The sequence below is a fragment of the Xenia sp. Carnegie-2017 genome, unplaced genomic scaffold (genome assembly GCF_021976095.1).
Source record: "Xenia sp. Carnegie-2017 unplaced genomic scaffold, XeniaSp_v1 HiC_scaffold_3, whole genome shotgun sequence".
In the NCBI taxonomy this organism is placed as follows: domain Eukaryota; kingdom Metazoa; phylum Cnidaria; class Anthozoa; order Malacalcyonacea; family Xeniidae; genus Xenia; species Xenia sp. Carnegie-2017.
The window spans coordinates 10,274,295-10,290,372 of NW_025813493.1; the positions used below are offsets into that span (position 1 = coordinate 10,274,295).

General features: G+C 33.7%; 1 protein-coding gene across 1 annotated transcript; it reads right to left on the bottom strand.

Moving 5' to 3' along the window:
- Positions 1-5,570: 5,570 nt before the first annotated feature.
- On the bottom strand, positions 5,571-12,359 carry LOC124454776 (L-amino-acid oxidase-like). Its single transcript, XM_047005528.1, has 5 exons — positions 12,288-12,359; positions 8,336-8,738; positions 7,094-7,255; positions 6,817-6,903; positions 5,571-6,437 (listed from the first exon to the last, which is right to left on the bottom strand). The coding sequence occupies exons 2-5, from the start codon at positions 8,727-8,729 to the stop codon at positions 6,373-6,375; spliced, it is 708 nt and encodes a 235-aa protein (XP_046861484.1). The 5' UTR covers positions 8,730-8,738; positions 12,288-12,359; the 3' UTR covers positions 5,571-6,372.
- Between the last annotated feature and the right edge of the window lie 3,719 nt (positions 12,360-16,078).

Here is a 16,078-nt window from a genome sequence, read left to right on the forward strand (position 1 = left end):
GAAAATATAGTATCAAAGTAGTACACAGCCCCCCGGTAATTTACAAAAAATAAGTCGCGAGAAGAGGCAAGTATAATAGAAATACGCTTTGGCCAATCAAATAAATGGGTATAGTCATCAGATGGAGCGAGATTTGTGCGCTTAACCGCTACCTCCGTAAACAAAAATGCGTTTCAAATAATAACTTCAGATAAAACTAAAATGCAACTCGGACTTTGTAAAAAAAAATACGTAATTACTCATCATTTTGGTGACCTTTGTACTCAAAATAGATTAACTATTTTTTTAGGAATATACGCATGTCACATGACTCTTTTGACATACCCTAAATCCACCCTTGATAACAACTGCTGAACATATTTTTTTGTAGTTTTGTCTCATTCAAATACATAAGTACACACATGTGGTCGGCTATTAGCTCCCTCAAAAAAATAACTTAATGGCATCTGATGCACATTTTGTTCGCTTGTATTCTTGAGAAAAGACGTATTTGAATACATTTTTTGGGCACTCAACATCTTTTCGTGGAAATGGTGAAAGAGATATAAAATAATAAATTAAAACGAACACTAATTATTCGTCTGGGTGTTCCTTTTTTGGAACAACTTCATTTACCTGATATGTTTTAAACATAAGCAGTTTTCCAGTTGCAAAGAGTGGAACACATAATTTTATACATTCAAAAAAATGCCACCCCCAGTCAATTTCAAAAAATCCCACATAGTATGTTTTTAGTCAAATTACAAGGTTCATGCCAAGAAACATCATTACAGTGTTGTGGAAGGAAGCAATATAATGTAAAAACACATCAATGTTGCTCAAATAATTATAATATTGTCAGAATATTTGAAACATGTCCTGGTGATTGAGTAGTAATTGATGTCTTTAACATATTAAAGATATCTTGTTAACCATGGAAAACGGAGACTTTTAAACTAACTTTAATTTAGGTTGAAGACTTATGAAAAATTTTAAACTAATGCTGCTAAAAACTCTAAAAGGAGCTTTTTTTTGATTTTATTGCTATATTTTGAGGAAAGTTTAACAACTTAAATTTTATTAAACAAAACTGAAGCGTATATATTTAAAGCAAAATATTTTTCTGATGTGCTAATGTGCACTTAGTTCGTTGAAATATATTTGGTTATAATGTTAAACGAAACTACTTCTTTTTTAAGATGTAAGACAGACTAAATTAACGGTATGTACTCTTATAAACCACTGTGTAAGAATCACTTCTCGTCAAATATATCTTCATGTTATAAAAATGAATTTACATAAAGGGCGAGAATACGGGAGCAGTTGCGGATTAAGACTACGTCAAATATATCTTCATGTTACAAAAGTGAATTTACATAAAGGGTGAGGTTACGGGAGCAGTTGTGGATTAAGACTACGTCAAATATATCTTCATGTTACAAAAATGAATTTACATAAAGGGTGAGGTTACTTAAGCAGTGGAGAATTAAGACTACCTCAAATATATCATTATGTTGTAATAATGAATTTACATAAAGGGTGAGGTTACGGAAGCAGTGGCGGATTGAAACTACGTCAAATATATCTTCATGTTACAAAAATGAATTTACATAAAGGGCGAGAATACGGGAGCAGTTGCGGATTAAGACTACGTCAAATATATCTTCATGTTATGATAATAAATTTACATAAAGGGCGAGGTTACGGGAGCAGTTTCGGATTAAGACTACGTCAAATATATCTTCATGTTATGATAATAAATTTACATAAAGGGTGAGGTTACGGGAGCAGTTTTGGGTTAAGACTACTTCAAATATATCTTCATGTTATGATAATAAATTTACATATAGGGCGAGGTTACGGGAGCAGTTTCGGATTAAGACTACGTCAAATATATCTTCATGTTATGATAATAAATTTACGTAAAGGGCGAGGTTACGGGAGCAGTTTCGGATTAAGACTATGTCAAATATATCTTCATGTTATAAAAATAAATTTACATAAAGGGCGGGGTTACAGGAGCAGTTGCGGATTAAAACTACGTCAAATATACCTTCATGTTATAAAAAGAAATTTACATAAAGGGCGGGGTTACGGGTGCAGTTGCGGATTAAGACTACGTCAAATATATCTTCATGTTACAAAAATGAATTTACATAAAGGTTGAGGACTTGAGATTACGGAAGCAGTGGCGGATTAAGACTACGTCAAATATATCTTCATGTTACAAAAATGAATTTACATAAAAGTTGAGGACTTGAGATTACGGAAGTAGTGGCGGATTAAGACTACGTCAAATATATCTTCATGTTATACAAATAAATTTAAATAAAGGGCGAGGTTACGGGAGCAGTTGCGGATTAAGACTACGTCAAATATATCTTCATGTTACAAAAATGAATTTACATAAAGGTTGAGGACTTGAGATTACGGAAGCAGTGGCGGATTAAGACTACGTCAAATATATCTTCATGTTACAAAAATGAATTTACATAAAAGTTGAGGACTTGAGATTACGGAAGCAGTGGCGGATTAAGACTACGTCAAATATATGTTCATGTTATAAAAATGAATTTACATAAAGGGTGAGGTTACGGAGGCAGTGGCGGATTAAGGCTACATCAAATATATCTTTATGTTGTAATAATGAATTTACATAAAGGGTGAGGTTACGGAAGCAGTGGCGGATTGAGACTACGTCAAATATATCTTCATGTTACAAAAATAAATTTACATAAAGTTTGAGGTTGCAGAAGCAGTTGCGGATTAAGACTACGTGAAATATATCTTCATGTTACAAAAATTAATTTACATAAAGGGTGAGGTTGCAGAAGCAGTGGCGGATTAAGACTACGTGAAATATATCTTCATGTTATAAAAATGAATTTACATTAAGGGTGAGTTTACGGAAGCAAGGGCGGATTAAGACTAAGTCAAATATATCTTCATGTTACAAAAATGAATTTACATAAAGGGTGAGGTTACGGAAGCAGTTGCGGATTAAGACTACGTGAAATATATCTTCACGTTAGAAAAATGAATTTACATAAAGGGTGAGGTTACGGAAGCAGTGGCGGATTAAGTCTACGTCAAATATATCTTTATGTTACAAAAATGAATTTACATAAAGGGTGACGTTACAGAAGCAAAAAAAAGTTCACAAATTTTGGTAAAAAGTTCTTTCCCTAAGTCGTTCATAAACTTGAAATGCAGATTTTAAACCACTTTCCAAAGCACCTTGTATCCACTTCGGGGTAAAAGGAATACCTTCACCAGAAAAATGAACGTTTCCCATAGGCTCCCATAAATACTTAATTTTGAAAAAAATATAATATATACCAATGTTTCTTTTTAAATTGTAAGTTTTTATTTTTGAGAATAAAAGTTTGAGTAAAAATTGAAGAAGCTACCATAGATAAACGAAAATTGTCCATAAAATGTTATAAGTTGTATTTAACGTTATTTCTAAGTATATAAAAAAACAACAATTTTACAGAGATTTTGAGAAAAACATTGAAAAAAACGCGACGAGCATTTTTACAGTATTATCTTATAAAAAATAATCTCGTTTCTTAACCTGTCACTTCAATTAAAGAATTATGCGTTACCACATATCATGCACACCTTATATTTTTGTTTTGAGCAGCTTTCATTGCTCCATACGCTCCTTGATAAGATGGCTGGTTATACCAAGCATGAACAATACACGTTGTCACCATGTCTTCTTTGAATGCCGGATGGATTTCTGCGAGTTGTTTCATCACCTTTTGTTTCACTTGCTCTTCTTTCATAGATCCAAAAAGCAGACCTTCATTTTTCCATGTGTAGATCAAAACAAGTCCTTCTTTTGTATTGAGATCTTCCGGAGTGACATAATGAATCTGACCTATGGGAAGGCTTGTCTTAGAAACACCACCTTTGATTCCTTCATTTTCCCAGAATCTCTGCTTGGTCGGAATATAAATTTTTGTTGATTGCACAATAGAAACATCTTCACATTTAATATACACGACAACTTTTTTGAAAATAAACATGTTTCGACATCTCATGATGCCATCTTCAGTATGAATGAAATAATAGGTGATACAGGGTTTATATAAAAGTAATATGATACATAAATTAGAACAATAAAAAGGAAATAAGATAATATAATGAGGAGCGTCCGAGCGTATTATAAACTAAATATTGTATTGAATTTAAAAACTTGAACATTGAGGTCAGGGTTAGTTTTGCTAATATGGAGTGCTTCTTTGATTTTAAGGGTGAATGAGGTGTCGGCAGTGTCGATGATTTTGAAACAAGAGGGTGAATAGTTGGTTTTGCATGAGTGTGATTTAAGAAGGTGTCGGTAGATGTGAGAGTTTTTGTCTGTTATTCAATACAATATTTAGTTTATAATACGCTCGGACGCTCCTCATTATATTATCTTATTTCCTTTTTACTGTTCTAATTTATGTATCATATTACTTTTATATAAACCCTGTATCACCTATTATTTCATTCATACTGAAGATGGCATCATGAGATGTCGAAACATGTTTATTTTCAAAAAAGTTGTCGTGTATATTAAATGTGTATTGGCAATAGTGCTTTTACGAAATTATAGAAACATCTTCCATAGCTTGAACACATTTTCTCATCGCCAACTGGGATTTATCATTATGAAGCTTTGGTTTGAAACTTATTTGACGCAAAGTATTTATTGGGGTTGCAACAATTACTGACTAAACAAAAATCAAACAGTTTTCAAAGGGTTTGCTTAGCTTTTATTCTTAAAAACCAGGAAAGTGCACTCTCTTAGGTGTATATAAAACGATATATGTAATTTTTACAGACTATCCATGTCAATGAAAGTGAAAATCATTGAGTTAAAAATTCCTTTGAAAATTGTCATGGTGATTGACAAGTATAACCAGTTCTAACTATTGCTGAAAACTACAATCAGTTAGATAGCTATAATGTAAATGACACAATACGTTTGGGGAGACTTCTCATTATGTGGCAACCAATGGTTACGATTTTATCTTGCCAGGTACTAAATTTTAGGTCGGTATAGTGTCACGTTACGTCAAATACATTCTTCAGGTATGAAAATTCAGTTCTTAGTGCAACATCAAATCAAACAATTACTTTTGGTAAAGTTTCAGGAGACCTGGGAGATGGTAAGATTTCAGAAAACAGGCACTTAAAGATGTCTCAATGGGAACGACCTACAGACCACACTAATTCCCTGAGAAGACCGGGTTCGCGTTGAAATTATATTCTAAAAGCTAATGCATGTGCCGTGAATTAAGCTACACGCAACACTCAACTCTTTTTTTGTTTGTTGCGTGATTTTAAGTAAGGTGTGCCAACGCACTCAACTTGTCGAGCTTTAAAATCCTGGGAAAACATACGTTTCAGTGACCAGCTAAAAATTCAACTTTTTTCCTCCCGACGCCCTTATTCAGCATATGCACTTCACAGTGCGCATGTTCTAAAATAGTAAAGAATGCTGCTCAAACGCATTGAACAATGTTGAGATACGGTTCGGGGTTCAAAGAGCTATAGAGATAATTTAAAAGCTGTAAACTGAAGTACTTCAGAGACAATGCAATTTAAAATCTATTGATTTTTCCTTAGACGACAAACAACTAGTAAAAGCAGTGTACAAACCCTGTAGAGCTATACGGATAATGTAATCGCATAGGATGCGAACAAAAAGCAAAGGCAAACTGCCCTCATACCAGTAGTAAGGAAATTTTTGTCACAATTGAGGCCTTATAACTATTATATACAAAATTGTAGCTATTTGAAAAGAAATATTGCACAGAAACCAGCCATACATTTTTGAAAAAAGTGAAAAAGACCAACAAAATAGAAGTATCAACTATCCTTAAACTATTCATACTCGATGTTCAATTTACTAATCTCTCGTACCTTCGCATTATACACATTTAACGCTACGTTACTTGAATAACACGACACCTCAACGAGATCTTTCAGAGGATACTCATCTTGATACCAGTAATTTATTTCGAAAACATGTTTGTTGTATTCTATGTCATCCGTACTCAATCCTTCATCGTTGAAAAACGCTTTCGGCAAACTATGCATACCTCCTTTCAAGCAATGCATTTCATGAGAATACCATTTTCCCAGTTCAAAATCAAGATAGGATCCCAGTGACTGATCAAGCTGCTCCGTATAGCAAAATACAGAATAACCACGAACAGCATCATTCGACCATGGCAAAAGATTTCCAAGTTTAACTAAATCCAAGTCTGCTTGATCTTCAACAGGTACTTTAGCTTTGATTACCTCGATATTACTTTCAACAAAGCTTTCCAACGTAAACTGACTCCAGATTTTAATCCAACGTCCCCATGCATTCACTTGATCATGAACACCTTCTCATTTCGACAACCAAGTGTAAAGCTGGTCTGTAACAGCACCGATTGTTTCATCATAATATTTTTCTGCAAAAAAATGGAGGAAGTTTACTAAGTCCTTAGCTAATAGCCGAGGGCGAGGTCTTTACGGAGAATTATCCGACCGAGGTCTTTATGTACAAACCGAATCCGCAGGGCGAAATTTGTACAAAAAGACAGGGGTCTGATATTTCTAAGCAAAGACCGAGAAAGCGAGGTTACTAAAAAGTTTATTATATGGCATTATTTGACCTATAATAATTTCGATTAATCATGATTAAATGTCATTGCTCTCAATTTATAGAAAATGCCTCCAAGATTTCTCATTTTCAGAAAAATTCTTGCAAGAATAAAAAACAATATGGCGATTTTCGGGAAAAATAGATTTTTAATAAAATTGAAGAAATTAAGGTCTCGTTACACTTACCAACATCCAAAACATCGTCTTTTAAGGCATTATTCATGGCCTCTTTCCAGTTCGGCCAAATGTTGTCAAAATGCTTCTCAGCCCAAACTGCAATGTGAAAACACGCCGAACGTCAAGTGGTTAATTTATTACCCGACACTGAATTATTAACCTGGACGATCATCATTTACAAACATGTAATGATTTTTTTGGTGACCTAACTCTCCTTTTTTTTCTTTTTTTTTGCCATGCATGCAAATGAATTGTTGCAATAATTCATTTGTTTTATACACTTCACCTTCAGATTTCTCGTGAAACCCATAGATGCAGGTAATGACATTTTTGTCAAAGTTAGGAAAAGGTTTTATGGACAGATTGAAACTTTTGATGTAACCGTCCGCCAAAAAATGCGGTCTGTCTGATTGATCATTAGCATCACCTGGAAATCGCATAGCCCCCACTAAAAAAATAGAACAGTTCATTTTTTTCAAAACTGTAAGATTCGATGCTAAAATTTTTCTTAATTTTCTGAGGAGATTCATCAACTAGAATATCAAAGTATTTAAATTTTAAAGTTTTTAATGGTTAACATATTTTGGCGTATGTGTTGGTTGCGTAACCTGCTCATGCATGCTTTTGTATACTTCATCATTACTAGATGAAAGACTGACCATGTCACTAGAGTCTTTGTGTTTGAGACATTGTAGAGAATTTGTGTATGAAACAAATGATAAGAGCAAAATATCAATGAAAGTAACAGTTATTTTTTGGCGTGTTGATGGCACAAGTCCTAACCTTGAAATGAAAAAAAAGGTTGTTGTCACGAAAGCATAAAAATGGGGCAGTTCAGCAATGGAAAAAACTATGGTCTGATCAATCAAAATTTCATTTGTCTCGTTCATATGAGTTATTTGTCGTGCCTATACGTAGTTTAGCATTTGGGACATTCTGTAACGATATTGTGGTTTTTGGGGTAATCTTGGGGAAGGAAAATCGGCTGACTGCAGAAATGAATACAATTTTAGAAAAGAAGCAATACCACTCTATTTTGCAAAGAGACACAAATACATCTGGAAGAAGAATCATAGAAAACTACTTCATTGCACAGCAGAACAGTGACCAAAAATAAACGCACTTCTACAAATCCCAAGTAGCTAAATAGCCACACCAAGATATTTGGGTCATAAAAAAACTCCTTTACCTCAAGTCCTTTCGTATGCAAAATGTATAGATGAACCGAAAATTCAAAACAAAGTCTTTGAACTTTGTTGTCCCAAATTTCACTTAAAAGACCAAATTGCTGTATACATGTTTTGTATTTTCGACTACAACATTTAGGATAGTTGTTTTGATAGTTAAAAATGATGTAGCTAAACATCTAATGACAAAACGGAATTATAAACAGTTATGAATTGGGTGGATTAAGATTCTTGCCAAATTAAAGTTGTAATAAATTGTCGGATTGTTTATAAAATTATGGACGACATGAAATGATTATAAATTTAAGCAAACACCCACTACGGAACAAGTTTATCCATACCTTCTGCAAACAAACCAGACGCAAGACCACTTTCTTTACCATACGTAAAAATTCTTCCCCCATAACGGTCCGTTTGCTCTAAAACTGTCACAGAAAGACCAGCTCTTTTCAATTCATACGCTGCACTTAAACCTGCCATTCCTGCACCAACAATAATGACGTCACTGATTTTTTCATCTTCAGTAGCATTGATAACAGATCTTGGAAGTTGTGTTTCACGTGGATTATATCTGTAACGATTGTAAGCTGTTTGCAAACCTTCCTCTTGGATACATTTCAGAAACGTTTTGATTAATTCACTTAGCTGAATTGGAACTTGATTATTTTCAGGACGTTTTAAAGAATTGTCATTTTCCCAAAATCTTTTACGAGTTTTAAGATATTCTGACGCCATGGTGTACTTCTTGATTGGACAAAATAAAGAGTTTTAATGACTAATGAGTGCAAGGATACTTATTACTTTATGCATATTGGAAGTATACATACGGGACAAAATTTAGTTTTTCGTTAAATGATCGTCATTTTCAATTATCGAATAACCACAATAAAATGAGTGCGCTGATCGGTCTATACTTGGGTTATTATTAGCCTGTGGAAAACAAATCTGAGCTAAAGTCATTAAGCCGAAAAACAATCCATTAAGTCTCTGGTACGCAAACTTAGATTTCTCCCGCCATAAAACCAACAGAATGTAGTAAAAAATCTTTGCGGGGCATTTTACGTTTGGTTTGAGCTTCAACCAATTCTTATTTGGTATTACATATGTTACAATGTGACCATGATTTTGCTATAAAATAACTGCCCAGCTGGGATCTCCGCGTTTATTCAATTAAGAAATACATGGCAAAGTTAATACTTCAACAAAAATGTATTGCCAACAATGCATCAATTAATCTCATACTTATACTAACTCTCAAGGTAAACAAAAGTTTCTACAGAAAAGAAGTGATTAATCTACTACGTCTGGCTTTGGATCCTCCCACCCCCACCCTCCCTCCAAATTCAATGGATTGCTGTACTTTTTAGACTGAATAAAGTGAATATCAAAAGTACACGACAAGATTTTTAGGCTTTCCTTGTGAAATTCGCCCCGGTCACATTTCACGACGAAAAAATTTATTATTTAATTGTTCAAATAGAAAGTGATGGTAAGGTGTTTCTGCGTCTAAATTTCCTTAAGTAATTAGTGCAACAAAGTACCATTTATAAACAAAGAAGAATAAACTTCAAAAAAGAAATACACATAAAACATGTTGGTTTCGTTTATTTCAAAAATTTTGAGCGCTGCAAGGCTAAGCGCAAATTGTCGTCAATGAACTTGTTGGAAAATCACTGCCTCGCGTCAACAAAATTACTGCGGCCTTCAAAGAAAAAAATTACGACTTCGTGCCCTCTTATGTTGTGTGCATTTTAACTTGAAATTATTAAATTTGGAAAATATTTATTCATTATAATTTTTGCATATATAAAAGTTGTGCTTGGTTTGATTTCAACTTGAAGGTGTTTTGACTTCAAAATTCATCCAAGAATAAGTTGCAATGTACATTCTGTTGCTCTACATTTGCTGCTCTGAAATGTTTTATTAAGCACGCTATTCTTTTATGAAAGCTGCAAAGTTTAAAACAAATGCTGTAGTGTAGAAGTGGGATAAAGGTAGGGCAATTGGTGGAGTAAGGGGAGGGGGAGAAAAAAGCCCCGTTACACAAGATCTGGGAGTTAAGCCCCCTTCTGCTTTCGAAAATGGATAATTTAATAAGAACATGATTGACGAAAACTCAATGTATTTTCAAGAAGTACAATTTAATTATTAAAATCACGTTCTTCATGGAGCGATAACTCTTCTTGTCTAAATATTTTCCCATGTCCATGCCAGCATTCATTTTTTCTGTTTATTTTTCGAATGGAATAACTTAGATTAAAACTTACGCGAAGAGCTGCTGATAGCTGCATTGAGTTGCACGGGCGCAAAAAACCGACAAATATTTACTGAGATCTGGTGTTGTATTCTCATTTAAGTGTCGATGCTGTTCCTCATCGTATGTAGGTCAAACCACACGTCATTTGAACATTAAAATATCGGAACACAAATATCGCTTAACAGTGAAACCTTCCTCTTGTCCACCACCGCCCACAATTCTTTCCCATATAAGAAACACATCTCACTCTGCCGATTTTAATGACTTCTCAATTCTGTCTTCTTCCTAATACAATTATGACATTATGATTCTTGAAAGCCTTCTCATATCTAAGCTTAAGCCCTCTCTTAACACCCAAGGTAACTCAATCCCTCTTCACCTCCTTTAATATACTCTCCTTTTTATTTTATTCCGTCATCTGAACTTTCTACTCTCCTCATATGTAATTTAACACCTTGTAAATATATACTTATATTTAAAGCCTCATGCAAAAATTTCTATAATTTAATCTGAAGATGTTTTAACATTGGCGTCAATCCTGTGTTTATTAGGGGATGGGGCAGCATATTCATATATTCTGCTATGCCTGGCCTAATTTCTTTTCAAAACAATATCACTTTCAAAAGAAGTCAGCCTGGCATCACAGAATATATGAATATGGTCCTCATCCAACTATCGCAGGATTGGCGCCAATGTGTCTTAAGTTAACGTCATTAATAAAAAACCTTCATTTATTATTTCTGATTTACTATCGTGATGGACTTTTTAGAATTCATATGTAGAGCTATTATGTTCATAATGAAAATATTATTGCTAGTTTAATTTGAAAGGCTGTCATTACTGTTTTAGAATGATATTATTCCTGTAGCAGTAGAGTAATAGAATTTAGTATACAACTACACATAATGCTATAAATAATGTTTTCGTTACTGTGTCGAAAATTACAATAATTTATAAATTATAAGCTATTGCAGTAGACTCATTTTCTTAACTTTCAGAGCTTGTCACGCATAGCGAGGTATGAGTGTGTGTAAGTCTATTTCAAATGTATATTAAAATAGCAGTTGTTACTTGTAACACTTGTGATCATTCATATATGAGTCATTTCGGTGAAACATTGTGAATATATAGGATAATGCCAAACAATGCTGTCGCGTATTTCTTACAATTTCATGGCTTCAGTCTCGTCAAAAGAGCACCCTTCCTCTGATAAATTTAGTTCTTCAGAACTGTTCATAATTTTTCTTTCACTTGAAAATAATTTACAGCAGTAAATGATGAATTTCCAATCTTGTCATTTTGCAGGTTGATTCTGGCATACTGCAGCTATATATTATCAGCAGTTGATGTGGGGTAGGTCAAAACATATTAAAGAAGCTCATTTTAAATTTATAAGACTTTTTTAGCAACGCTGTTGGTTGGAAATTTGTGAAGAATATTTAACACAACAAAACTCCCAACAGGATATGCTCAAAGTATTTGAAAATAGAATGTGTGTTCAGTTATGTATTCTGACCATCGCAAGATATGACTGTGTTTACTATATAGTGACAGCTGTGACAAAGTTTATATGCTTCCAAACGACAAAATAAAAGTTCCAGCAAATATTGCAATTCTTGACTTGAAATTTATTTATATTGGTGATCTGATACAAAAAATATTCACTGTTATTCTGAGATTCAGATTCAGATATTCAAATATATCACTGTTATTCTGAGATCCAGCCAAAATGAGCATGCATTGGTTAATAATTAAGTACCCATAGGTTACTTGCAAGTAAAGATTTCATTTCCACACCGCATGTTTTTAACTTGTTTCTTAGTGTAAATTAATATCGATTCTCCAATTAAGATTCAAACTGCCTTTACTAGTATGAAGTGTGATTGGCTCTATTTAATTTAAGCTGAACTATGTGAAAAACATGCTTGATTTCGTCGAGACATATTATTTATACTAACGGCTTTAATCAACTATAATTGAAAACTTTGAATTTATTCCCAATTTATGTAACTTTCAATAATATTAATTTCACAAACCTACAGCTGTTGAAAATACGCCACCAAACCGACCAAAATTTAGTATCATAATGTCAATGTAACAACACCGCCATTTTTTTGCATTCAATACTTCATGTAACTTCTGCTATTACTACAACATCTCGGAAATTTTCAGCAAAAGGAAATTAGAAAATTCCCGCCTTGGCTCAGGACAGGCAACAAAATTTTTTTTGTAGGAGGATTAGTTCACGCTCATTTACAGTTTGAAAATTTCCAATATTGAATGTGCTAACTGTATGTATGTGTAAGTAAACATGAAAAAAGTGTGAACAATTTGCATATATATCTATAAAGAGTTACTATTTGTTATTTTTCTCTAATTTTTACGAATAAGGAATGATTCAAGTAAACGTATTTCGACACTTTTTGTTTTCTATTGTTATATTTTTTAGGTGTTTTATTTAAAAATCAACTAATGGAAAAGAAAAGAGTTTGGTCTTATGATGAATTGAAAGGCTCTTTTTGGCTTTCTCTTTCATTGAATGGCAGTGTCATAAAAAAAGTTATCCTTCTTGGAGTATGCATTTGTTAATATAATAATAGCCATGCTTGAAAACTTCCACTGCAAGCTTTCACTAGAAAAAATGAACATCATGAAGAACCACAAGCATTAAAATTGACGAAGAAGTTATAACTACTGTCTTTGAATGCCATATACTTTGTATTGATGTCTATATCCGAAGAACTGTAACCATTGCTCAGCACAGCAGCTACTTCGATATACTTTTATCTCTCCAAGTCTCATGTGGAACAGTTTAAGCAATAACATCACTTCAGATAAGCTTGACGCTGAAAAAGATCAAGGGAGAAATCAAAATGGCTGTGATGTTGGATATGAGTATCCTGATTTGATGCTTATTCCTTACGGCTGCGCTGCGAGAAATTCAAGAGTTCGGAATGAATTTAAGGTGTTGCAAATACTTGGAAAAAGGAGGGTTTGCTTCAGTTGCAAAGGTAACTTTTTATTACATACACCGTTTAAATAGACGGTAATTTAGTCATGTGAAAGAAAATTTGTTTGTGATTTAATTTTTGAAATGTTTTATATACGCTTTGATACGTAATATATTGGACGGCTGTCTGTATGCGATCAAAAGAATTCCTTTGCATCCGAAAAGTGTTAAATTGCTAAATTGCTCGAGAGAGAATTTCCTTTCTAGATTGAACTATGCAAATATTGTAAGGTAAAAAGAAATTTACTATCCAAAATGAATCAAAATTTTATAACATTAAGGGTGGAAAGCGAAGTTAAATTTAAGCGATACAAATTGCTTTGCTTGTTAAATGTTATCTTTGTAAAAACTATTATAAAAAAGTAGATAGTCCCTTTTTTTCATGAAGCCCACGGATGCTTTTGTTCATGATGAGATAGTTATAATTTATAACAAGTTTCTCGTTTGTCACAAGAGAGTTATGAGAAAGTTACATTGTAAAAGACATCTAAAAAACTTATAGTCAAAGAGGCAGAAGTTCTTTTAACCTTTGCAGTATCCTTGGATGTTCTAGTTTCTCTTATGAGACAAACAAAAAGATATAATTCAAAAGCAAAAAACCCCCTTTTTGTCCATGCTTCCTGATACCTTCTTAAGCCTAAGGCACTACAACGCCGCATGTTAACGTTTCGAATGGAGATTTCGGCCCGTCCACGCTATCCTACTTGGGGATGCCAATACGTAGCTAGCTTCCGTCCATCAGACCCCGAGATCACCTGCGATAGGCTTTACTCCGGGTGCGCAGGGAGAGTGCAGTCGCGACCGAAGTCTGGGCCCCTAAGACACTGCATACTATATCGCACCCAGCTTCCACTGCTAGTTGACATCTACTATATGAAGTTTTATATTTATATATATATACCTAATTTCAAAGGCTTAAAAAAGTTGTGGTATTATTAAAGGTCACTACTGCGCATACCCAGATGATTTCTTTGATAATTTGCGATTAAGTGAGCTAATTGCCACAAATGTAGTGCAAGTACATAAAGTTAGTCGTTGCCATGACTATGAACAATTATTCCATTGGACTGCGCATGCTCGAGCGCATGACCAGATGATTTCTCTATTAAATTGTTGCTAAGCATGCTATTTACTTCAAAATCAGTTCTAGTAGATGCAATTGGCCGTTACCATGACCGTGAAGTTGGGCAGCTAATAAATTCGAATGCTCATGCTCAAACAGACTGCGCATGCGCAGATGATTTATCTCAATTAATTTGTGACCGAGAGAGCTCTGAAATTGGTGCTTGTATATGCGCTTGGCAAATTTTCAATGTATACTTGGCATGCTCTTTGTCTTCTTAAGTTGTTTTGACGAATGCCTATCAAATTCCTCAACACATTGTTACGGCACTCATAATATTCATGACAATGTTAGATATGTTTTTATTTTCTCTATAACTTTGTATCTGTATATTTTGCCTATAAACAATGCTCCAATACTTATGACAGATACTGTAATGGATTGAGGTAGAACAGATACTTGAAAATATAACCTCCAACAGTGAAACGAAATCAAGCAAGACAGAGGAAAAAGAAAGACGCCAGGTTGAAGAAAGCTTGATGAAATTGAACGTAGTAGAAGCACCTAGCGTACGCTCGAGAGTTTTGCATGAGGATTCGTGGAAATATCAATGAATCACATATACAGTTTGTAAGCTCGTTGGCTCACGTGGTATATGGTAGTTGGAACTCTTCATGATGTTACTGAAGATATGTAAAATTAACTACCAGCGTCTTTCCTTAAGGACGAGGCATCTGATTTCGAAAGTGAAGAGGAGGCAATCACCACAAGAGATTTGCAAAAGATTCAAAGTGTACTCTTCAATCCCTAGGTATATACAATTGGAATATTGTGAGGAATGTTATTGACGAGGGATAGTACAAGGAGCAATAGAGAATGTGGCGGCTTCTTATTAAAGTATTGCAATGTGTTTAAACACATAGCGGAAGAGACTTGAAGACACTGGCGGAAAAGTATTTACATTGTTCAAAAATTATTTTGAATTTAAAAACAGCAGTGCGAGTTGTTATTTATTTATCCAAGCCAGATCCACTGACTGCTTAAAAAATGTATGATGCATGTATGTCTTAACAGACATTAATTTCTCAGCGAAATGTAAATTTTATCAATAATAACTGTATCCATGTGTGATGAAAAATATAAAAATGGTTTACTTTTTGTGGGCTGGGAGGCTACCTTTGCCTAAGGTTAGCGACTCAAACTTACTGTAAAAGCGAATAAAGACTCAAAATTATATAGAATAACTCAATAGCTACTCTACTATTGCATTACTGAATATACAACTAATTTCTCAAAGAAAAATCATTTATGGAATCATGTAGATCGTCCAGGCTATTTAACCTCTTAAAATGTGAATTATCACGTATTGAAATCCTTGTGATTAAATTGCCTTTTTCAAATCGAAGCACGATTAGCTCTAAGTAATATACTCTATGTATGGGCAAAACAGTCTGTTTTTTGGTTTTTTTTATGTATTATCTACACACATTTATATTTTAGACTGACAGAAAGTATTAAACTATAAATGACAAAATCTTTGGATTTTCACACTTTTTATGTGACGCTAAGTATTTTTAATTTTACAAACTTACAATGCTTGAAAATATTATGAGGAAAAAGTCCAAGCAGACCAAAATTTAGTGTCATTTGTTTTTGGATGTAAAAAATCAAGTACTTCATGTAACTAGTGCTGACTCTTAGAAAGGTCTCGACAATTTTTCACAAAAAAAAGTTCTTTCGAAGAAAATTCCGGT

Excerpts from the sequence above, each read along its gene's own strand:
- LOC124454776 (XM_047005528.1), bottom strand. The coding sequence starts at position 8,729 with ATGGCGTCAGAATATCTTAAAACTCGTAAAAGATTTTGGGAAAATGAC. Across the intron at positions 7,256-8,335 it reads GTCTGGTTTGTTTGCAGAAG|TGGGGGCTATGCGATTTCCA; the intron begins GTATGGATAAAC and ends CTATTTTTTTAG. Across the intron at positions 6,438-6,816 it reads AGACGATGTTTTGGATGTTG|AAAAATATTATGATGAAACA; the intron begins GTAAGTGTAACG and ends ATTTTTTTGCAG.